We start from the raw sequence: 24,840 nt of genomic DNA, 5'->3' as shown, positions 1-24,840 counted from the left end.
CTGTCTCCCTCCTCACAATTCTTTGAATACTCCAATGTCAGCCTGACCCAAAATGTCAACCCTGAACTGGCATTTTGGCAATTACATCAGAGTAAAGTAATTGTATATTTTATGTATTTGTTCTTGAAACTTAGCAAATAACACTAGCTGCCTGACTGAACACCCTAGGTGCCTCTGACAAACACTTAAAAATACAATCAATCATACAAAGAAACAACAATCCTACAACATACAGCCAAATAACTAGACAGCACAAAAATAAAAATACCACCCTCCTTTTTTTCTCTCTAATCACCTCAACTGTATCTACTTCTTCAATAGACTCCTAAGACTATATGCCTTGCAGTGCACAATTAAAGCCAGCCGATATGAACTATTTCAAACTATTGTGTGCAAATTCAATCTAAAGGAAAGTCATACGCAGAAAGAACACACTGCCAAGAGTCCCCTCTCTTTTATACCAAGGAGAGTGATTTTCAAGAGCCTTTGCTAAGTTCCTATATGGAAGTAAGTCACAAGAAGAAGGGAGCTTTATAAGTCAATACCGAGATTCTAAAAATCAGCCTAGAAACCCACATGCAGACATTTCAGATCATGGAGCACTTACTAAATACGTTCACAATCAGACACTGTACTAATCAAGATGAGTGTTATATTCTGCACTACCCTTAATTGCCCATTGGGTTTAATGTGCACCCTTTAACAGAGGCCATTACAGAGCTTTAGCCTTGAGTCACAAAAGGCATGAATTATGGCTTGTCTACATGCACTTTGTATACTGATTTTAACTATATTCATTTACAATCCAATATAGTTAGATGAGTGCAATCTCTAGCGTGGATTCAGTTATACCAATATACTTTGTTTACATAATGGTATTTTTATTAGTGTAACTATTCATAAAGAAAGACTGAAACTCCACTTCATTCACAAGTTTAATGCCATGCAAATGGTCTAAATCGCGATATTGGATGCCTTGCACATTATCAACCAAACAAACAATGAAGGTGCCAATGGTTCTTGATGTCTGTGTAGAATCTGGTGTTAGCACAGTGGTTGTACTGATCTAGCTATATCAATTTCTAAACAAATATAGATGAAGAATGGGTTGAACCGCTGTAAATTGGGGCTCTGATCCAGGACCATCCATGGTCCAAAGGACCACATATGTTCCAGGACCAGAGAGTCCTGGTGGAGGGCTGAACTGTCTGGCATGCCAAGAGGTAGGCTAGAGCTTGGCTGCCCAGCTTGGCAGGGAAGGGGGGGAAGAATGGTCAGGGCAGTGGGGCTTGCAGGGGGAGGGGAGCCCGTCAGGAGGCTGGTGGTTGGTACAGGGTTGAGAGGCGGGGGCAGTAGTAGGAGGGCCAGATATGACCTCCCCTAGTCTGGCAAAATCCCTCATCCAGGACCAATAAAGTCCCAAGGGTGCTGACCAGAGTGATGAAGTCCATATTAGAAAGGAAAGATCATAACCTCCTATCCAGAGACAAATACAGTAAGGACCTCCCTGGTCGAGCACCTTTGGGACTTGACATGTCCCAAACCAGGGAGTTTGCTGGATCAGGACAACTCAATGCCAGCCCCTCTGCTGCTGGCCTCCAAGCTTTCCCTTCAGCCATCAGGTTCCACAGCTGACCACCAACCCCCACTTCCAAGTTCTCCTCCTGATCACTGGCCCCAATGCTACTGGCCCAGCAGGGTTCCCAGACTAAAGCTCTCCTGCCACAGGCCCAGCTGAGCTCCCACCCACTGGCCTTCCTGCTGCTGGACTCCCAGCTGCGTGGGCTCTCCAGTCCAGGAACACAAATGTTGCTGGACCTGAGAGTCCTGGGTTAGAGAGGTTCAACCTGTAATAAAAAGCAATTTTAACTACTGCTGAAGATGATCATCCAGTGACAACTGGGAATCCAACCAAACTCCTAGGCTGCAAACAAGAGATGATCATTTGTAGACACACCTTAAGAACCTGGGCCATATGCAGAGTGTGGGTGCGAAGGATGTGAAAGTACTCCCATGGTTCCCCAAGTAAGCATGCTCTGGCTGACTGGGGGAAGGCAGAAGCAGCTTGCTGCCTGAGTCTCCCTCCCCCATGCTCTGGCCGGCTGGGGGAAGGCTGGGGCTGATTTCCCTGCTTACCTGGAGGACCAGGGGAGAGGGGGGGAGTGCATTTACAAAAAAAAGCACTCTTGCCGTCCACATTTACAAAAAAAAGCACACACACACACCCCACAGAGAAATTCCTGCATACAGGCCTGAGAACTCTCCATCAGAGAGCCTTCAGGACAGAAGCATAATTGTCTGACATCACCATCTAGATTTTCTCAAGAAAAAAGAATGGAATCACTCAAGAACAGTATCATCAGTTTCTGCGAAAGTCTTCAAATGAGCCAACATTATCTATAAAAGGCAACTGATAAATATAATACTTTCAGCTTAGACAACTGATTTTCATCCCTCACTAGGAATCCACCAATACTTCAAGAGCAGTTTCTGTGCCATAAATATGTTGGTCCTCAGATTAACAAGAGTGAAGGAAAACTTGTGAAAAGTTCTTAAAGAAGATGTTGACAATCTTCACCACTAACCTTTCCTAACAAAGATGGACATGCATCAAGAACATAGTAAAATATAATAATATGAGGAATAAGCAGTGTTTTTAAAAAAGGCCAGAAAATTATTAACGTGTGGGCCTTAAAAAAAGAAGAAGAAAGGTAATTGGTAAGCCACCAGAATAGAGATGTAGTTCAATTTCCAGACTCCCTGTGTGACCATGAGCAAGTTCCCCCACCTGTAGAACTGGGGAAATAATGCTTCCCTACTTCTCAGGATGGGAGTATGAAGTACTTAATAATTTTAAAGTATACTGATTTTATGGGGTGTGGGCTATAATGAAATACTTCATTATAACAGTGAGTTGAATCCTCTTCTGAACTAGATAAATGCTAGTTGCAGCTAAGTGGATAGATATTTGTAGATCTCTGACCCTGAAACCTATTTTCTAATGTCTCTCTCTGTCTTTAGAACTGCTCTAATATTATTCAAGGAACTGGTAAGATATAACATGCTTGAAGCTTATAAAATTAAACTTCAAAAAACTTTAAGAGACCTTAAAAAGGCATAAATAAATGAAACAGAAAACCCATGCTCAGAATAAGGTCTTACTCCCCATTGTGCTAGATTCATATCAAGGTTATGCTTGGTTTGGTGTTAAATTTCAGCTAACTTGTGATGCCGAATTTAGATTAGAGGATCTACTCGCATGAAAAAGCCTTGTAGGCTCAGATACAGGATTTAAAGTTCTGACACTGATTTTGTTGCTAGAGGAAACTGGTTTTACAGCTCCTTTAGTTTCCTCTACCAACAAAATAAGTGAGAATTTTGCTACTCATTTCAATGACAACACAAATACTTCCCTTGCCCCAATAGCTGAATGGATATTTTTTTTTTTGGGGGGGGGGGGAGGGGAGTCAGTACAGGTGCTATGTGTTTTCACAATAATTCTAGGATATCCGTTTTTACATCTTTCCCAAAAATGGTAATAAATTTCTTCTTTGTTTATTTATTCAACACAGTAATGAAAAAATATTTTAAACTACATTTAAAACTATTTAAAGACATCTAGTACATATCAATCTTCACAAGCCTCATGTCACAGAGACTATTTCTCTGTGGGGAAGCAGAGAGACAGAATATCTTTCAGAGCGTGCAAGTGTCATCACCACATAGATTCAGAAGTTTGCTTATGAGCAATACAAAACCTCAATCAATCTCATTGGCAAGGGTAGAGTAAGACTTTAAAGAAAAAGAAACAAATTTTTTTTAGCATCGTTCACCCAGTCTCAAAGACAAAACAGTATTATACTTTGTTATCACAAATTAAATTAGTACGGATGTACTTGTGACACTGTTTGCAAAATAACAGAAATAACTGATTGTCTTACTTATATTCCAGTATTGAATTATTTCTACTAGCTTATTATCAGATAATCAGTCATTTGAAACTAAAGAAGAAAAAGCGTGCGCTGCTATTGTAAATAGATCATACATAAACAAGTAGGTTTAACTATTAATAAGCATTTGCCTGAGTTTGTTTAAGAGTGCAGCACTGAGTTTACCATATATTAGTGATATTTCTGTAACAAACAGTAATTTAATCAACCATTTAGGAAGAGTCAGAAGAAGCTAATAGTTATCTGGGGTTTTAGTAAATATATTTCAATTTCAGTGGGTTTTTTTACATCTCTACATAGAATCACAGTACAGTAAAACTCCAATTGTCTGGCATCCAGTGGTCCAGCACTCCTGATAGTCTGGCACCAACTGGAACCTGGTAGTGCTCTGGCCAACCGGACAATTGGAGCTGGTCTGCCCCTAGCTTCCCCAAGTCCGCTGCTGCTGAAACTGACCAGCAGCTGACTTGGGAAAACCGGGGGCAGAGCAGCTGGGGTCCCAAGTCAGCGGCTGGTCAGTTTCAGCAGAGGCTGACTTGGGGAAACTGGAGGCAGAGAAGCTGGGGTGCTGCCGGGTTGATCCCACAGTGCTGCCCTCTCCCAGGCTGTGCAGTTCCCTGCCAACCCCTCCCCCCTCCACCCCTCCCTAAACCCCTCATAGCCCACCTTCCGGTACTCCAGCATATTTGATAATCCAGCACCCCCTGGGTCCTAAAGGTGCTGGATTATCAGAAGTTTACTGTAATTGTTTTTAACATAATTTCTGGGGACGAAAACACAGTGAGGTCTTTGATGCCCACATCTCACACTGTGCATGCGAGGACAGCAGGAGAAAGGAGAGCCAGCTGCACAACAGCTCTCTCTCTTTCCCCATCTATACATAGAACCATCTGTAGGCTGGGTATTCAAGGCTAGGGAAGTAGCTCTGGGGTGAGAAGGAGAGGTAAAACACACATGTAATTCCCTTTCTGCAGGCACATTGGCAAAATTTGGAAAAAAAATTATTCATCCAGAGGATCTACATTGCTGCATCCTTTCATGGAGTCTCCAGAGGCAACTACCAAAAAAGAAGCTAGGGCACATAACAATTCCAGAGGGAAATTGAACACCACTGCCTGAGAGTCAAGGAAAAATCCAGAATCAACTTGAGAATCACACCCTCTATAACAAGCTTTGCCCTTATGTTCTTAAGGGTATCTTTTAATATATATAAAAAATGACAGCTGAAAGTTTTGTATTTATAGGATAAATAAATTTGCAGAACCTATAGCCACAGGATTTGAGAACCCAAAAGACAAATTCTACTGGTACTCTCAGTAGGTTATACTTTCCAATTATATTCTTTGAATGCTCCTCTCCTATTCTTTTAAAAAAATCAAAATAAAAGTAACTGCTATAATCTGTGAAGACTTACAATAATAATATTAGAGTATGACTTTTGAACAATGTCCAAAAACCATGTTCTTGCTGGACAGTTTCAGAGACGTTTCTGTGATGATCTAGCTCTTGCTAAAGGCACAGCTGAAAACTCACTGATATTTAAGGTATTGTACAATGCTTATCACTACAATATTTGAGCCTCTTACAAATCAGCAAATACAAATACTGAAAGTATATGAACAAAAATTATTACATTTTCAACTCCTACCAACTTTAGTGATTTTAATGTCACAACTTTTAATTAATTTTAAGTTCAATCTTATGCGATCCCTTAATTTTCATCTTCTTTTATTGTTAGAAGACACTCCAGAATTCTGAGAATTTCTTTCCCTATTTCTACACAGAAAACGAAAATACACAGCAACAGCAGTTGGAAGGGTGAGGCCTGACACAATATTACAGGTGTGGTTTTTTTATTTTGGAAATAATCCCATCATTTTTCAAAACAGCCTCTCTCTGAATTAGAAACTGTAAAATTACTTCTGAAATTGTAACAGCAACTTGAGTTTTAGTTATGTTGAAAAGGGATGATACAGAATAAGGGATGAAACAACTTTGCAGTTTCAGCATAAATATAGTTTCTTTTAGCAACAACAACAATTTATCCAAAGCTAATCCTTTCATTCTGAAAACTGAATTATGTCACTTAAACCTACTTTCTATTATTATGAATGCTTCCTGTTTTATCTTCAAGGAATCTTTAGCAACATAATCTACAATAGGATTCTTGTGTAAAAGTCTCCTTCTAATGACAAGACAATATTAACCTGACAGCACAAGTCAGAAAAGAAAACTTTATCAATCAAATAAATGTGTGTTCTTTTTCTTGCTTAGGAACTACATTTCATAGTGTAATGATACATTAAGAAGAAATTTATTTAGATATATGCTAAATTATATTTTTAAATTTTATAAGTGTATACTAAACAATATGCACCTGATATGATAGATACTTAAGAGCCCTTTATACACCGTTTGGGTTGTTGAAGGACACTTTAGCATTCAAACATATACTGTACAAACAACACAGGAATCATATACCCTGTTGTTTATTGCTTATCACTAACTGATCTAAAATAGAAAAGCATTTCCAAGACAACTTCATTTGCAAGTTCATTGTGTATTAATAATGGTACAAAACCCAAACAGAAGAAAAACACCTCTCCTAAAAGATCAAAATTTAGTTCCCGAGAATATCTAAGGCCAAGCTTAAATTCAACAGACCATAATGGACTGTAAACAGTAACTCACACATTCACATGTCTATATAACTGAGTGCCTGTCAACTAAAATATCTGTAGACAAAATTGTGGTGCTCACAGAGAGACTTGTGCAAGAAAAACAGGGGACAGGACGCTCCTCCTACAAAACAATTCTTCCTCCCATGAATCACTACAAAAGCCAGCCTCAATGTGGCTCTGCATATTTAGAGCATAATCCCCTTCTGAAGGCAATAGCAAAACCTCACACTGGAATAAGGCCTAGATAGTACAGTAAATCATATATTCACAAGATTTCATGGCAACAGAATTTCTGAATGGCTTAAATTTTAAGCACCAATTCCACTTTGAAGTCCTCAGAATCCTATGAATCAGTTCAAGTGACTAAATGTAGAATTGTGCCTCTGTTCAAACTTGCATGTGCCAAAAGTGTCAGATTCTGACTACTCTCAGTTTCTATTGAAGCCTATATGGAAGGTATTCAGTACTTTGTAGGAGTGCTTGTTTAGGGCATGTCTACACAGCAGGGAAAAAGTTGAATTAAGATGTGTATACAACTTTAGCTACATCAATTGCGTAGCTGAAGTTGAAATAGCTTAAGTCATCTTTTGGCGCTGTCTGCCTAGCAGGAAGTCGAAAGAAGAACACTCTTCCTTTGACTTCCCTTACTCCTTTTGAAATGATTACAGGAGTCGAAGTAAGAAGTTCTCCATCTCAATATTATTTTGAAATAATGGCTTGCAGTATAGATGTGCATTTTGTTATTTTGAAATAAAATGTCAGTTATTCCAAAAGAACGCTACTGTGTAGATGTGTCCTTAGAGCCCTAAATATGAATTAATGGGCTTTACTTGTGGTTCCATAAATCAAAATGAATGCTACTGATCAAAGTGAAAACGAGAAGATAAAAGGCATGCTGTATGCCTTAATTATGTGACTATTTTAATGGAAACTTTGGGCCAGATATTGTAACTGCATCTGCACAAATATCTACACCCATACAGAGCTTTGTGAAAATGGGCAGAAATATCAGTGGGCTTCTATCCGGGTGCAACTGCAGAATCAAGGCTTTGTCTGCTAAAATAACGTATAAAAGAACTCACATAAATTTCAAGACTTTTTCAGTAAATAGCCCTTGGTGTTACTATGTTCATTATATTATTTCAATTGTATACATCAGGAATTCATCAAAAGTCAGATTTTCTTATTTCAGCAAGACATTTAAAGCTTGAAAACCAGAGAAGTCCCTTTTCTGAGAACATAAGAATGGCCATACTGGGTCAGACCAAAGGTCAATCTAGCCCAGTATCCTGTCTGCCGACAGTGGCCAATACCAGATGTTCCAGAGGGAAGGATCACAACAGGTAATCCCAATGTGATCCTCCCCTGTCAGCCACTTCCAGAGAAGTAGTTATATTTTACATGTTTTCTATCTGGGAGACAGTGGTAGGTGTCACCCAACTATTGTGAGGGATGGTGGCCCAGTGAATGCTGCATGGACAATGGCTCTTAAGGGTTGCGAAATGATACCCGAGGAGCACACAATGTCCCTTGCCTGAGGATATACCTGAATATGCCATGGCTCCTTGCCTAAAAAGGACAAGCTGATCCTGTGATCAGCTCCATTTTGGGAGGTACCCTCATTCAGGAGAACAATGGATTTCCCTTGGATTGGGCACAATTATAAAAGTATCTCGGGGTGTCTCCATCTTTGTCTTCACTCTCGCTCTCCACTCCAGAAGCATTTTTGCTAAGGACAGAGAGCTGGGAAGGAATGTTGGCCCATCCTAACATAGGATGTACCAAAGAGACTTTTAATCTAGCAGTTTGTTGCATCTCTGCTAAGAGCCTGTATCAAGAACTTGGTGATTGATGTATGTACAGGCAGTCCCCGGGTTACGTACAAGATAGGGACTGTAGGTTTGTTCTTAAGTTGAATTTGTATGTAAGTCGGAACTGGCGTCCAGATTCAGCCGCTGTTGAAACTGACCAGCGGCTGACTACAGGAAGCCCGAGGCAGAGCTGCTCTGCCCCAGGCTTCCTGGAATCAGCCGCTGTTGAAACTTCAACAGCAGCTGAATCTGGATGCCTGGGACAGAGCAGCTGGGGCGCTGCCGGGTAGGTCCCCGCAGTGCGGCACCTCGGCACTGTGGGGACCAACCCGGCAGCATCCCAGCTGCTCTACCCCAGGTGTTCCTAAGTCAGCCACTGCTGAAACTGACCAATGGCTGACTACAGGAAGCCCAAGGCAGAGCTGCTCTGCCTCGGGCTTCCTGTAGTCAGCCACTGGTAAGTTTCAGCAGCGGCTGACTTGGGGACGCCTGGGGCAGAGCAGCTGGGGTGCTGCCGGGTTGGTCCAGTAGCGCTGAGGAGCGGCGCTGCGGGACCAACCCGGCAGCACCCCAGCTGCTCTACCCCAGGCGTCGGCGAGAAAAGCCTGGTCTGCTGGGGGGGGGGGGGCGCACTAGCTGCGCCCCCCCTCCAGCAGACCAGGGAGCGGCTTTTCTCGCCGCGGAGGATGCGGGCAGCGGGACTGCCCAGACGCACCGCGGTCCCGCCGCCCGCGTCCTCCGCGGCAAGAAAAGCCTGGTCTGCTGGGGAGGGCACACTAGCTGGGCCCTCCCCCCAGCAAACCAGGGAGACGTGGGCGGCGGGACCGCCGAGATCCGCCGCGGTCCCGCCACCCACATCCTCCGCGGCTTTGCTCCGCGTCTCCCTGGTCTGATGGGGGATCCCCCCCAGCAGACCAGGGAGACGCAGAGGAGCTTTTCTCGCCACGGAAGACGCGGGCGGTGGGACCGCGGTGCGTCTGGGCGGTCCCGTCGCCCGCGTCCTCCGGGCGAGAAAAGCCCCGTTCGTATGTAGAGATCTGACATAAGTCAGCTCCACGTAACTCGGGGACTGCCTGTAATGTGTTTTCTTTAAAAATCCTACTCTCAACCTCCTCTTTCTTTTATTAATACACCTTTAGATTTTAGATTCGAAAGGATGGGTATGGCATGCTCTTTTGGGTAAGAGCTGAGGTATATATTGACCTCGGGCAGTGGCTGGTCCTTTGGGACTGGGAGAACCGGTTCAGAGTTGGTGAGATTGGTTTTCATAATCTCTCATCTGTGAAGGTGTGGTGCAGGTTGTAGCACAGGTAAAGCTGGACTGACTAAGGCAAGGGTAGGGAACCTAAGGACCAGGGGCTGGATGCGGCCCCCAGCTTCCCTGGATCTGGCCCCCAAGGCTTGGGGCTCCCCTCAAGCATTGGGGAGCCTGTGCATGTGCACTAGCCCCCCCCCCCCCCCATTCTCCCACAGAGCTGGAGGACACAAAATCTACTAGCCTGAGCCTCCTTAGGCTCTGGTGTGCAAGGGAAATGTGGGGAGTGTCTTTCTCCTCAGTTGGGGGCAACCTCAGTGAGGGTTTTTTTGTTGGTTTTTGTTTGGTTTTTTTTTGCTTCTTGCTTATGTGTGGCCCCTGACAGATTTTTTTTGTGGGTCAGTGGCCCCTGATCCTAAAAAAGCTCCCCACTCCTGGTCTAAGGGATTTACTTGTGCAACTTCTTGCTGGCTAGACTAGCAGCGGAAATGCTTTCCTTGTGTGACTGGTTTGGTGCCTTATAGAGGAAGACCCCCATCTTGGGCTGTAAGTAGCCCTGGTTATAAGCAATTTTCCCTGATTTGATCATCTCACAGATGCTCCAGCCCCTCTGGTATATTTATATAGAGATCTACTCCTAATGTGCTGGGGACGCAGCACATTAAAGTGACATTAATCAGACTATCACAATGTAAGGTCAAACACTGAGGCAAAGGATACTGCCAAGCATATTGTGAGGGGTGGGTGTTTGCTTAAGGCCGTGGTCCCCAACACGGTGCCCGCGGGCGCCATGGCGCCCGCGGGGGCATTTGCATGCGCCCGCCAGGTGCTCGGGGCTGGCCTGGCCCCGGGCACATGGCGTGGCGCTTGCGGGGAGCGTCGGCCCCGGGTACGCGGCGCTTGCGGGGGGGGGGGGGGGAACGCCGGCCCCAGGCGCGCGGCGCTTCCGGGGGGGAAGTGCCGGCCGCGGGCGCGCGGCGCTTGCGGGGGGAGGGGGGAGAAGCGCCGGCCCCGGGCGCGTGGCTATGGGGGGGGCACCCCTGGGCGCGCAAGTGTCCCCGCCCCCTGGCGCCCGGCGGGCAAACGGCCACGCCCCTTGGCGCCCGACAACCACAAAAGGTTGGGGACCACTGGCTTAAGGTTACTTGCTTTTGTATTGGTTACAAGTATTTTCCCAAATTAATGCAGGATTTTCTTGGCTTGCAAGATTCAGCGCTGGTGAGTGGGGAACTATTGCCTCTTAGAAGTGCTGAGAGGTTGTGTTTAGTTTTCCCAGGTTACTGACTGGATAACTGAGCTGTTTTGTAGTATTAAGAGAAACCCAAAATATTGAACCTGGTCATTGTTCCTGTCAACTCCACCTGCCAAAAGAGTTACATATATTAAAAATGCTTCCCAGGACCCTAATCATAGCATTCTACAGCAAAATTATCCAGAGACGATTTAGGACCAGACTGAGCTCTATGTCTGCACAAAGCCTTTTTCCCTTGTAGCACTGCACAAGAGTTGGGCCCATCAGAGTCCAAGATAGCATTTCCAGTTACTATAATCATGATTCGATTTATGTAAACATAATTATGAGGTTACACACAGAGTTGCATCAGTTAGTTAATATCAATGAAGATTGTACAGAGTTTTCAATATATACACATATAGCTCAGGGATTTCCATTTCCCTGCCTCTGATAGGGTTCACCTATTCTCAACATTGTTAAACCATACCAACCAGAGGAATCTCATCTCTGGAGTGTTATAAAATTATTTCTGAATAGCTTTTTTTTTTTTTTAATTTGCAATGCAAAGTGCAGCGGGCATCAGGTATTTTTAAAAAGATACCCAGGAGAAAAGACTTTCCTTACGATCTCTTTATCCCTTTCACATTACATCTATTGAACACTTTGCTGTACTAAGAATATTTTTCAAGAACAAAATATAAAATCTTTTCTGTGAAGTAATGATAATATAAATTCATTTGCAAAGTGACTGAGGTTATTTTTAAATGAAAAAACAAATGAGATGTTCTCCTTCCTCATCCTCTTCTCTCAAGCCCATGTCCCTGTGTGATTTATCATAGACAGAGAGGCAATACAGAGACGAACACTAAATCTGACTCCACACCTGATTGAGGAAGAACCTTGTTGTAATATTAGTAGCAGATCTCTATATAAATTTTAGTTATTACATTGTTTTCCCTAACTTTGAACCTGTATCAAAATTACTTAAATAGGGCAGTTACTTTATCAGTGAGTGGAATTACACAATCAAGTTGGACTTTGTCCATGATAACACACTTTTCTTTACTTAACATGCACACATTTCTGCTTCACAGACACGTCATGCCTTGGGTTGGGCAGGAACCAAAAAAGCTGAGAGCAAAAAGAGTCTAGAATGTGGAACAGGCATTGCTACACTGAAACCTGCTCACTCACTGATAGCAGTCAAACTGGGGTCTACAGACCTCTAGAGGTCCGTGAGGCTACTTCAGGGGCTCTGCTGGCCCTGCTGATCAACTCTGCTATGTCCCAGTGCATTCTCCACACTGGGGAACAGCTGTTCAGCAGCGTGCAGAAGATATTTATAAAAGCAGGTGAAAAGCTAAATCTGTCTTTGTAAGGAAATTATCACATTAAGCCATAGACACTATAGACCTGTGCCTAGGGACCCAGCTCCTGCTGACTACATCACACAGAGCCTTCATTATTAAAAAAAAAAGTAAGTTTCTAACCAACAAAATGTGAAAACATGAATCAGGCGTAAGTGATGTAGTGACACCTGCCTGAGGACTTCTTTTCTTTAGATAACACTGCAGAGAAGGCAATACAAGACTTAAGCTGTACAGAGTGACTGTATTAATATCACCGAATGGTTGATTCCTCCTTTACTGCTAGATTAAACATCAGCAGAACTTCAGCATTACTACATCTCATTCTCTGAAGGGCCACAGCCAATTCAAACCACCTCTGAATTAAGAGATTTTTTTGGTGTGTGCATAGGACTCAGGTTAGGGACAACACTAATATCTACAATATCGATTGAACAACAAAACTTTTGTTGTTCAGAGGTGCTAAAAATACACCCTTCATTCCCAAAAGACAGACGTTTTGCTATGGCAAGTGCCACCATGACCAGCACGTTGTCAGCAGGAGTAATCTCATGTTAATAATGCAAACAACTCTTGTTGGGGGTGGAAGCATTCTGTTAGAAAAAAAAAAGACAGCAGTTACATCACCTAACTATTAGCAACACAGTTGTGTCAGTATGGCCACGTCGCTAAAAGCTGTGTTGTGCAGTAGGGATGTGAACGAGTAACCAGTTAACCAGTAAGCATCACCCTTAACAGTAACGGGGAGAGGGGACTGCTGCTTCTGTCCCCACACGAGGCTACCAATCCCCAGACAGCATCCCAGCATGACTACAAATGACAGCTGAAGCTGAAGCAGTCCTCCCCCGCCCCCAAGCATTTAATCAATTAACTGGTTAAACTTAACGTTTAACCGGTTAACTAATTAAATGGGGGTTTTCATCCCTATTGTGTAGACAAACACTGCAAAACACCTGAAACAACAGCTCTGAGTGATGTAGAGCACGATCAGTATCTATACAGGAGAATAAGTGCAAAATCAACTACTAGGAGAAGGGAGGGAGGGAGATGGTTACTTATAAAAACTATTCCCTAGCCTACAGACATTTAAACATAACAGGTAAGACTGAAGACAAATACTAAATCTGACTTTATACCTCATTGGATGTGGCAATGAAGTCACATCCAGCTCATCAACTCAAGCAAATACCCCACCAATTAGAATTTAAGTCCTGTAAGATGTGAGAAAAGGGGGACAGGAAAAAGAGAAGCTGAGGCTGCTCTCTCTGCACCAGACACTGGCATGGTATACTGCTATTCCTGTCTCTCTGAAAAAAGGAGTGACCCCAACACTTAAGTAAGGGGATGCAGGAGTGCTCCAAGGGATCATGACTGCCTGGAGCTGGATCTGCTTCTATTGTGAACTAACGCTTCATCTATTAGTACAGTACTACATTCACATCACAGTTATCAGTTAACCCAGTTTCTATCAAGTGACTCCATCTGTTTATTTACTAAAATAGTCACATAATCTAGTACAACCAAAGACACAAACTTTGAATTAAGAAAAATCCCATCAACACAATAAGTTTGTTAATAAAACAGAGTAGTAAAGGAAAAGTCAAATCCAGCTGAGAAGAGTTAGATGTGTGTGTATTTATTGATTGGTGGATGTAGAGTGCAAATTTGGAGAGAAGAGAAAAGCAGTAGTCAAAACATAAATATATAGAAGAGGCCATGAAAGCTCAAAATGATAAGCATGAATGAAAGTGAAACAAGGAGAAACTAAATATGAATTAATCAGGTCTTGACTATTAGACTACAAAGGAAGCAGTCTGAAGTTTTGCTTGCATCAAATTTAGATCTTAGTTCCTTAGACTATCTTACCTTAATTGTATTTATTTCTACACAATCATCTTTTTCAGTAAAATTGTTGCTTTTGAAAATGTCAAGTTATAAGTTAAACAGCCTCATAATTGGAGAGAAAATAAGAGCAAGTCCCAACAGCTTTTTTATCTGTTATACTCATCTGTACAGTGCCTAACAATAGGGCCTTGATCCCTATTGACACTAGGCAATATTAATAATTAATAGAAACAGTAATATTTAGAGAGAGAGAGAATGCAAGAAGTCATTACAAAGCCTCCCTCATTCCTACAAGAAGTGACTAATTCCTAGGGCTCATAATAACACATCTATATATCTTATAAAACTGAACCCTTTGTGAAGATGTATTCAGGAAACATTTGTGAATCCAAAAATTCTGTTTGCCCCTTTCTCACACAAAATATACTCATGACCAAGTTGTGTTTAGACCTCTAGTGTTTTAACAGAAAACTGCTCTTCTTTAGCTTTGGAAAATAATTTCAGTTTTATCATCTTTTCCCATGTGCTATATAATTATATAATCTAAGCCTTCCCAGGAGAGGTATCAGACATGGTTACCTGTGGAACTGATAAATGATATAGAAGTCATTTATCTTACATAACCTGAAATTAACAGAAATATTCTTTACAAAATTAAAGGTTTGTCTTTGATTTAAACATTAATTTTCAGTGTGAGATACCAAAACAAGGTGGTATTGCCCAAGGACTAGCAGTTTCAGTATGCCAGATTAATAAAATATGAAGATAAATTGTTAAAAATCATCATAAAAGTGAGACTCAAAAAGCTTTAACATAGCAACAACTCCATTCCTACACTTTTCATTTTAATAGCAGGGTGTTTATTAATAATATAGACAAGAATTTTCTGTAATATAATTTTCACCTAAAAGTATGATTCAGGACCTTAGCCTGTAAACACTTAGGCTGTGTCTACACTGGCATCCCTTCCGGAAAAGGGATGCTAATGTAGCACATCGGAATAGCAAAATCCGCGGGGGATTAACATGGCTGCCACTTTTTTCCGGCTTGGAGATAAGCCGGAGAAAAGCGCCAGTCTAGACGTGATTCTCCGGAAAATAAGCCCTTTTCCAGAGGATCTCTTATTCCTACTTTGAGATCCTCCAGAAAAGGGCTTATTTTCCGGAGAATCACGTCTAGACTGGCGCTTTTCTCCGGCTTATCTCCAAGCCGGAAAAAAGTGGCAGCCATGTTAATGCAAATACCGCGGGGGATATTTAAATCCCCCGCGGATTTTGCTATTCCGATGTGCTACATTAGCATCCCTTTTCCGGAAGGGATGCCAGTGTAGACACAGCCTATGGTAACTTTGCTTACTCTACTCCTCATCCTGCAGAGCAACAATCAGACTTCAACTTTATGTGTACTGTAGTTCCACCAACTTCAATTTTGTGTTTTAACTGAAAAATTCTGTTGCAGTGTTTAAGTCAATGGACTGCCTTTTTACTCTTCACAGAATTAGGGCCTTGAGTAGTCAGTCTATTAAACTGGTCATGTGAGTAAAAGAGCACACCTGCTTAAGTATTTACAGAATTAGGCTCTGCAACACCGAAGGCTGGATCCTGAAGCACTGAAGTCAATGGAAGTTTTGCAATACATTATAGTGGAAGCAGGACTGGACTATGCAACCCCACTTTAAAATAGGGGATATCCTCACTGGGTTCCACTTATGTCGGATAAAGTGAGGACAGTTAGTTCCAGCGAATTCAGCACATGCTCTGCAATATAAACATTTTCCCCTAAACAGTTACTGGTTAGGAGCGAATTTCCCATGTGACCTCTTAAAACAGCTTTTTTCCTAGCCTTAATTTTAATCAGGACAATAATTAACCAATATGCATGCTCTTTACTCCGGGAAATGTGAATAGTTCTTGTCAGGATGAGATTAGACATTAGAACACCTCAGAAATCTCTGGCTGTAACCCTTAACCATCCCAAATATGAAAGGTTGTGAAGGTTATAAAAGAGTGGAAGGAGAGGAAAACAGAGAGGGTTGATTTTTTAGAAGTGCAAAGGAAGTCAATGAGAATAGCTCCACATCTCTCAATATCAGACCCCTGCCCTGGACAGCAGGCAAAGGGTTAAAACATCAGTTTCATCTGAAATGCTGTTTTGTGCCCTGAGCCTAGTCTTTTTTTTTAAAGCATCAGCATCCTGTAAACCGGTTGATTTCTAGAATCATTGAGCTGGAAGAGACCTCAGGAGGTCATCAAGTCCAGCCCCCTGCCTGAAGCAGGACCAATCCCAACTACATCAACCTAGCCAGGGCTTTGTCAAGCTGAGACTTAAAAACCTCTAGGGGTGGAGACTCCCCCACCTCCCTAGGTAACCCATTCCAGTGCTTCACCACCCTCCTAGTGAAACAGTTTTTCCTAATATCCAACCTAGATCTCCCCCACTGCAACTTGAGACCATTGTTTCTTGTTCTGCCATCCATCACTACTGTGAACAGCCTTTCTCCATCCTCTTTGGAACCTCCCTTCAGGAAGCTGAAGGCTGCTATCAAATCCCCCCTCACTCTTCTCTTCTGCAGACTAAACAGACCCAAGTCCCTCAGTCTCTCCGGGTAGGTCATGCTCCAGCCCCCTCATCATTTTGGTCGCCCTCTGCTGCTATTCACCCAGCTCCCTTTTCTGGGGAGGCAAAGCAGGAACCAGGCGCGCTGCACCTGTGGCAGTGTCAGCAGCAGCAGCAGCCCGGGAAAAGCAGTCGCCCCCCGCGGCTCCCTCCCGCCCAATGAGGGCCGCCCCCTGCCACGGGTGAGCGGTGAGAGCGGCCGCTAGCGGGGAGCCAGGCAGGTGCACGCGGCGGCGGCAGTTGGGACGCTCCCCCCCCCACCCCCCCTCCCAACGGTGCGATGGGGCGGTTGGCAGCCGCGAGGGCGCTCACCTCCGCTCCGGCTCCAGGCGGTGAAACAGACCCAAGAGCAGGCGGCGCTGAGGCACAGAAGTGTCACGGCGCTGCCAGGCTTCAGTCTCATTTCCCCGCATGCCCCGGCGTCAGCCTCTCCTCAGGCGGCGGGCGCGCTCGGTCCGCGCTGGCCCCGCAGCTCCCACTGACAGCCCGGCACCAGCGGCGCCGCCTCTGCCTCCGGCAGCCGCCCGCAGCCCCGCCCGCGCTCCTGGAACTCGCCCCGTCTGCGGCGCCGCCTGCCACGACACGGCCCCAGAGCGCGCTGCTGCTGGCGGCCGCTTTTCCCAGGAGCCCCCCAGCGCCCTGCTCTGCTCCCAAGGGCGGCCCCTGCAGCTAGAGCTAGCAAGGTAGCACCACCTCCCGCCCTGCCCCATGGCCAGGCACAGACTGGCTCCCCCGGGCAGCCCTCCCTCGGAGGCAGGGTTACAGACATTGTGCCGGTGCCCAGAGCTAGCACCCTCCCCCACACCTGACTAAGGCTCTTGGGGGTGGGGGGGTTTGTGTGGGGGAGGGATGCAGGCTCAGGGAGGGTGCGTGGGTGCAGCTGTGGCAGGGGATTGGGATGCAGTGGGGAGTGAGAGGTCAGACTCTGACAGGGGCTGTGGGAGGGGCTATGGGGTGCAGGTTCTGGGCTGGGGTAGGGGATTGCAATGCAGGAGGGGCTGCTGGTTCTGGGATGGAGTTTGGGTGAATGAGAGGTTTGGTTCTGCAAGGGAATATGGAAGTGGGAGGCAGTCTGGGGTACAGGCTGTGGATGGAGACTGAGTCTGCTCTGGTCTGAGTAGGGGTAGAGGTGCAGGAGGGGATGAGGAATACAGGCTCTGGGAGAGAGTTTGGGGGCTGGAGGTGGTACAGGGGAGAAGGTAGAGCTGCAGTGCACTAGGAGGGCACCCTCTCCTAGTGGCTCTGCTATCTACCAGCTCTCTGTTCTTTGTGAACAAGGACATCAAGGGCACCATTTGAGGTCTGCTTAAAGAGCATGCCCTAGAAGCACCAGAGGCAGTTCTTAACTGCAACAGTTTGTTCTGCTTCCAGATTTGCCTTGGCGCAAGGAGTTTGCCTTTGGCGCAAGGACAGGTGGAATTCAGAGTGAGAGTCTCTCTCTGTATAGCCTCTTGAAACTTCGGGTACGGCTAAATTACGCTCTATTTTCTAAAAAACCTCGAAAACCTCATTTTTTAAGGAAGAGCAGTTTTTTTCTAAAAGGGTTTTTTTCCGGAAAAAACCCCCACATCCAGACTACTTTCACTTTCGAAAGAGCTGCTTTTGAAAGTGAAATCAGAAGAAAATATGCAATTCCCATGGAATTTGCATATTCTCTTTCGAAAATAGAGCGTAGTCTAGACATAGCCTTCTTCTGGGCATTTGACAGAATAGTTAATTTGAATGGCAGGCATATTGCCCAAGCAAAGGTTGGGAAAACACTATCAAATCAGTGCTGGCTAACTAAATTACAAACTACAATCTGATATTACATCACAGTTTATTTTCCAATTTCATGTTCATAGCAAGGAACATACAAAGAAGAATAACACTAGCCTCTCACTCTTCATGCCACATTCTCAGTGAGCGTGATACATTACTTTTCAGAGAAGTTTTGCAGATATAAACATGCACTATTGGAATAAAAACTCAAAACTGCAGGACTGGTTTGTACCCGTGGATTATGTTCATCTTTATTCTCAGGTATTCTTTGTTATCTAATTTGGAATTATCCGAGGCACCTAAAGACATGTCTACACTGAAGAGTTATTTTGAAATAACTCCCCTTATTTGGAAATAACAGGGCAAGTGGTTCACACTACCAAGCCTGATATTTTGAAATAACGAACTTGTTATTTCAAATTTAATAATAAGTCCTGCTTGTGAAGAGGAATAAGCTTATTTCAAAATAGTTATTTCAGGAGTTATTATTTTGAAATAACCTGGTAGCATAGACATAGCCTAAGAGAGTTAGGCAGCTAACTTCCACTCAACATCAATGGAAATTTGATTATCCCAACCTTATTTTTCATGCAGTCAGTGTCCTTACAACTAGTTTCTATCTAAGATGATGATGAACCGATATAGGTGACAAATTTAGCACCACCCATCCTAAAAATCACAACAGGGCTGCATTTAATCAAGTGTACATGTCTGAAGCAAATAAATGCTTTACACAAGTCACATAACCTTATAGTTTTTAGAAGGTCAGAAATTAATATGGCCCAGTGAGTTACTAGAAAGGCTCGGATTAGAACTCAGCTATTCCTGCCTCTTGACTTATTCTCAGTCACTAAACTAAGTTCCTGATGCTGGTTGCTGGGTATGTTTTACTTTGAACAATAAAAATACCAGTACTTTAAAACCTGTATTAGAAGCATTTTATATTATTAATCAATTTACTTGTCTCTATTATGAAACCATAAAAGTGAACCTATTTAGGATGTGGCTGGGCAGATTAAGATGATCATTTTGAAGTGGAGGATGCTATAATTTAAAACACATTACATTTTACTAGTAAAATGCTAGTAAAATGTATTATTATTTGTCCCCAGAAACTAATAAAAACTGAGACAATATACAGGAGAAAGTCTGCTGTCAGTTGTCAAAAATGCATTAGGAGGTTAGTTATTAAGATTTACTCTGAAGCAAAATAGTTACTCAGAGCAAGTTAAATTATGATGATCACTTAATAATGAATGTAGGGATTGGAGAAATATGTTGAACTGTGCGGCGTTAGCGTGTGGAGTCTTGGCACATGTCAGCTCCATTGCATCAATTATTCCTCAAAATATAAATCTACCAAAAGCAGTTAAGCTTTCACTGCTTAACATGAACTGAGGATTTACTTGCAAACATGCTCTCTATTTGCTCCATTCCTTTCAAGCCTTTCTTCTTATCTTTCCCTCAATAGTGTATTTACACTTACTTCTTTTTTGTTTATATGAGAAAACTGAACTACTATAACTTGATTTGTTTTTTTAATTAATTGTTAAGCTAGAACAAAACTTGTGTGGATGTAGATGAACTTAATTTCTTGGGGAATAATCAACATGGTTTTTGTAAATGGAAATCATGTCTCATCAATCAGCTAGAATTCTCTGGGTGAAGAAGGGGGTGTCAACAAGCATTAGGGCAAGTGAATATAGTGTACTCAGATTTTCAGAAAGCCTTGGACAAGGTCCCTTACTAAAGGGACTTAGACAAGGTCCCTTAAAGTAAGCTGCCATGGGATAAGAGCATGGATAAGTAACTGGTTAAATTGTAGGAAACAAAGGGTTGGAATAAATGGTCAATTTTAAGAATGCAGAGAGGTGAATAGTGGTGTTCCCTAGTAGGCTGTGTTTACACTCTATTTTACAGGCATAAGGATCTTGCGAAAAAAGGGGGTTTTGCACAAAATGGACACATCCAGACAGCTTGTTTTTGCGCAAAAACTCCTTGCACAAAATGGATCGGAAGAAATTATGCAAATGAAGCATGAGAAAATGCTAATGAGCGCTTCACTTGCATTGCCTCTTCCGCAAAATGTTCGTAGTGTAGACATACCTTAGTGGTTTGTGTTAGGACCAGTCCTATTCAACAAATTCATGAACGATCTTGAAAAGGGGGTAAACAGTGAGGTGGCAAATTTTGCAGATAATACAAAACTACTCAAGATCATTAAGTCCCAAGGAGACTGTGAAGCGCTACAAGAGGATATCACAAAACTGGATGAGTGGGCAACAAAATGGCAGATGAAATTCAATGTTGATAAATGCAAAGTAAGGTACACTGGAAAACATCATCCCAACTACATATAAAGTGATGGGATCTAAATTAGCTTTTTTACCATTTAAGAAAGAGATCTTGGAATCATTGTGGACAGTTCTCTGAAAACATACATTCAGTGTGCAGCGGCTGTCATAAAAATGAACAGAATATTGGGAATCATTAAGAAAGGAATAGATAATAAGACAGAAAATATCATATTGCCTCCATATAAATCCATGGTATCTTGAATACTGTTTGCAGTTATGGTTTCCCCACTTCAAAAAAGAATATTGGAATTAGAAAAGGTTCAGAAAAGGGCAACAAAAATGAGTAGGAGTATGGCATAGTGCCATATGAGGAGAATCAAGACTAGAACTTTTCATCTTGAAAAGAGATTAAAAAAAGGGGCAATATGACATATCTATAAAATCATGACCGGTGTGGAGAAAGTAAATATCACAAGAACAAGGGGTCATCAAATGAAATTAATAGGAAGCAGGCTTAAAGAAGTCTTTTCCACATGTTGTACAGTCAACTTGTGGAACTCCTTGCCAGAGGATGTTTTGAAGACCAAGTCTGAAGACCAAATGCAGACAAATGAAATTGCAAATAAAGCACGGACTTGAATTTCCCACTCTTCATTTGCATAATCGCAATTGACCGCTTTTCCAAAAAACCGTATTTCGAGAAAAAAGGGGCTATTTAAAAAAGAAACCCTTCCTTCAAAATAATCCTTACTCCTTAAAAAATGAAGTTTAAGGGTTATATCGAAGGAAGGGTTTCTTTTCAAAATAACCCCATGTGGACAGCATTTTTTCTCAAAATACGGTATTTCGGAAAAGCGGCTGGCCGCGATTATGCAAATGAAGCAAGGGAAATTCAGATCTGTGCTTCATTTGCAATTTCGTTCATCTGCATTTGCATTCCTCTCTCGAAGGAGGAATGCAATGTAGACATGTAGCAGGGTTCAAAAAAGAACTAGTAAGTTCATGGAGGATAGGTCCATCAATGACTATTAGCCAAGATGTGCAGGGATAGTGTTCCTAGTTTCTATTTGCCAGAAGCTGGGAGTAAGTGACAGGGGGTGGATCACATGATGACTGCCTGTTCTGTTTATTTCTTCTGGGGCACCTGGTATTGGACACTGTTGAAAGACAGGATACTGGGCTACATAGACCTTTGACCATTCTTATTTTTATGAGTGTCTTATTTTGTTTTAATTAAACTTGCTCCTAATCAGCTTAAGATAAACCAAAATAAATCACTCATACCAAAATAAGAGTATCCAGGCAGCCTTTTGCACTGATTTAACTGTATCATTTTAAAATTACACCCTTTAGTTTACTGGTATGGTGCAATGTCTCATGCAAACAACCACTGAAAACCATCTTCTCCTGTACATTAACTCTTTTCTTCAAATCCATTTTTAAAAGCACATGTATGCTATAAAGCATTTCACCAAGGGTGAGTCGTACACTGAGTTTAAGGTACTATATTTGTCTGAACTGTTTTTTCTGCCTACAGCAGTGTTTCTCAAAGTGTTCCGCAGATCCACTCAGAGACCTGCTAATTGGACGCTGCATTGTGTATATTTACTGGCTCCATAGCCATGGAGCCTCACGGCTCCTATTGGCTTCAGTCTGCCGTTTGCAGCCAAAGGCAGCCGTGGGAAGTGACGGCCCAACCCATGCTGCTTCCTGCAGCTCCCATTGGCTGCAAATGGCGAACCGCAGCCAATGGGATCCACAAAGCTCTGTGACTGTGGAGCCGGTAAATAAACACACCAGAGTGCCCCATTAGCAGGTCTCTGAGTGGATCCGTGGACCACTTTGAGAAACATAGGCCTACAGTATGTTGAATGCTCCTTGAAGCTGTGCCAAGCCTGTTATCAGAGTTCAATAAATAACAGCCATGTAGACTTCAATTCCTCATGTTTCCAGTTATTATTCCTGATGCAGTGGACAACAGGACCATATCTTATATTTCAGGCCCATAGGCAGGAATTTCTGTGATGGGGTGCTTTTTTTGTAAATGTGGACCGCAAGGGTGTGAATGTACCCCCATTGTCCTCCAAGTAAGCGGGGAAATCAACCCCAGCCTTCCCACGGCCAGCCAGAGCATGGGGGAGGGAGGCTTGGGCAGCACGCCACTCCTACCTTCTCCTGGCCAGCCGAAGCATGCATACTTGTGGGCATATGGGCATGTATTTGATATCCCTCAAAATTTATTTTACACAAAAAAGTATACTACATTTCCTGAAATATCTTTGGGAAGGAATTTGTTAGAACAAATATTTTTCAAAGAGTAGCCATGAAGTCTAAGATACATCTATTTTTAAAAGTATTAATAAACAAATACAATAAATATTTTGAAAACAAGAAATATTTTCAAAATAGTAAAGCATTTATAGCCTTTCCCTTCTTATTTTATCTTACCCATCTACTGCTTTTCATGATGTATAGGTATGTTGCACCATTACCAACCTCAGACATATTTTTAAATATTATTTAAATTGAGTTATCAATACTCTAATAGTAATCAGCCATGCCAGGGCTGAGATGGTAAATTTCTTGGGTGACTGAAGACATATTTTGGGTGAGAGTGTTTATTAGTTATTATTGTACTAGCCAATTCCCATTCATAGCTGCATATTGGATTACTAAATGGTAGGGAAAACCAGCCCTCCATAATATTTATTGCATTCCTTTATTTTGATCTTAACACATTTATATTTTACAAAAATCATCCAAAGTCTCATCTCGTGTTCTCCTTGGACCTTATCTCACCTAATATTCATGCAGCAACTAATACAATTTAAAATCACCAGACAAAAATCCCAGTGTAAATTGCTTCAGCTCTCCACAATGCCGCCTCAAACAAATTAGCTTGAGAGCATGCCTGAAACTCTAAAGACTTGGGCCATATTGGAATCGAGGTGGGGGAGAGAGTTCAGAGCACTTCAAAGGAAAGGATCCCTCCCAGCCCCAGAAAAATTCTCTACTAGCGCCCATCTCCTCTATACCAATGGGGGATCCAATTTAGAAATCACTGAAGAGTTCAGCTGTGAACATGGAGAAACTTCAGTATGTCACTTTGTAATGTATGAAATTTTATTAGGAGTAGCACTGGCAAAACTTAGAACAGACAATAAATGGAAGACGCTTCTATCTTAACGATATTTACTTTCTGAAAAACATAATTAACTAGGGTTAGATCCTGCAAACTATGGAATAAGGATTATGTGAATAGTCCTTATTCACTGAAGTAGCCCTATTAGTTACTTCCTGGAATAAGGAATACTAGTGACTCGAATTTATAGGATCTAGCCCTTATACTGTCTGAATTTATCTTTTCTCATCAATGACTAAAATAGTTGTCTCACATTTTCAATGGGAGTTTCACACATTTAGGTGTAAGCAGTCTTACAGATAGGAAAGGTCAAGATGAACATATGACAAAATAAAGGATCATCAGAATGACTATGCTCGGTGTGTAGCAGGTGTCTCAGATACCTTACTCTGAATGACTGCCACTAGCACCAGGCAATAGTCATTGGAAGGGGAAAAAAAATCTGATTTACTGCAGATTAGATTTATACTGGGGGGTTAGAGGTTTTTTCCCTGAAGGTGAAGAAACTTCTTAATGTGCATTAGTTGCTAAGGGCTATAAAGAGGTCATGGAAGGTGTCATTTCCCTTTGCATTGAAATTAATGTAAGAGGTCAGGTTGGTTGATTGATCAGTGTAAATGAAGAAAGGAAGCTAAAATTTTCAGAGGGCTGAGATTGACACCACTATATTGATTCCATTTGAGTAATTAGTATTTTATACCAATAGCATTACTTTCCCTCTGAAAGTAAGTGATGAATCTTATTGAATCACATATTTGTTGCATTTCTGTAATGGATACGCTAGAACTCTACCGAAAGGAAATTTCATGCTAAATGTTGTATTACAAGCAAATGTAAACCTGTTACTGAGATCATCAGCACTTAGAAATTACATAGATTTA

The 24,840-nt window shown here is 42.5% G+C and overlaps 1 protein-coding gene across 4 annotated transcripts in view; it reads right to left on the bottom strand.

Moving 5' to 3' along the window:
• Window positions 1–24,840, bottom strand: part of MGAT4D (MGAT4 family member D) — a 142,730-nt gene that overhangs the window by 92,602 nt on the left and 25,288 nt on the right. The window contains exon 1 of one of the 4 annotated variants that reach the window (XM_075929908.1): window positions 17,072–17,532. The exons of 2 other annotated variants lie outside the window; for them this stretch is intronic. In XM_075929908.1, the coding sequence (XP_075786023.1) occupies window positions 17,072–17,162 (91 nt within the window). In that variant the 5' untranslated portion in view covers window positions 17,163–17,532. Of the gene's footprint in view, window positions 1–17,071; window positions 17,533–24,840 lie in introns of those variants that run through there. One more of the 4 variants, XM_075929907.1, reaches the window with a different exon arrangement.

The sequence above is a fragment of the Pelodiscus sinensis genome, chromosome 5 (assembly GCF_049634645.1).
Source record: "Pelodiscus sinensis isolate JC-2024 chromosome 5, ASM4963464v1, whole genome shotgun sequence".
Taxonomy (NCBI): Eukaryota; Metazoa; Chordata; order Testudines; family Trionychidae; genus Pelodiscus; species Pelodiscus sinensis.
The sequence above is the reverse complement of the archived record's forward strand: the minus strand, read 5'-3'. Positions and strand labels throughout refer to the sequence as shown.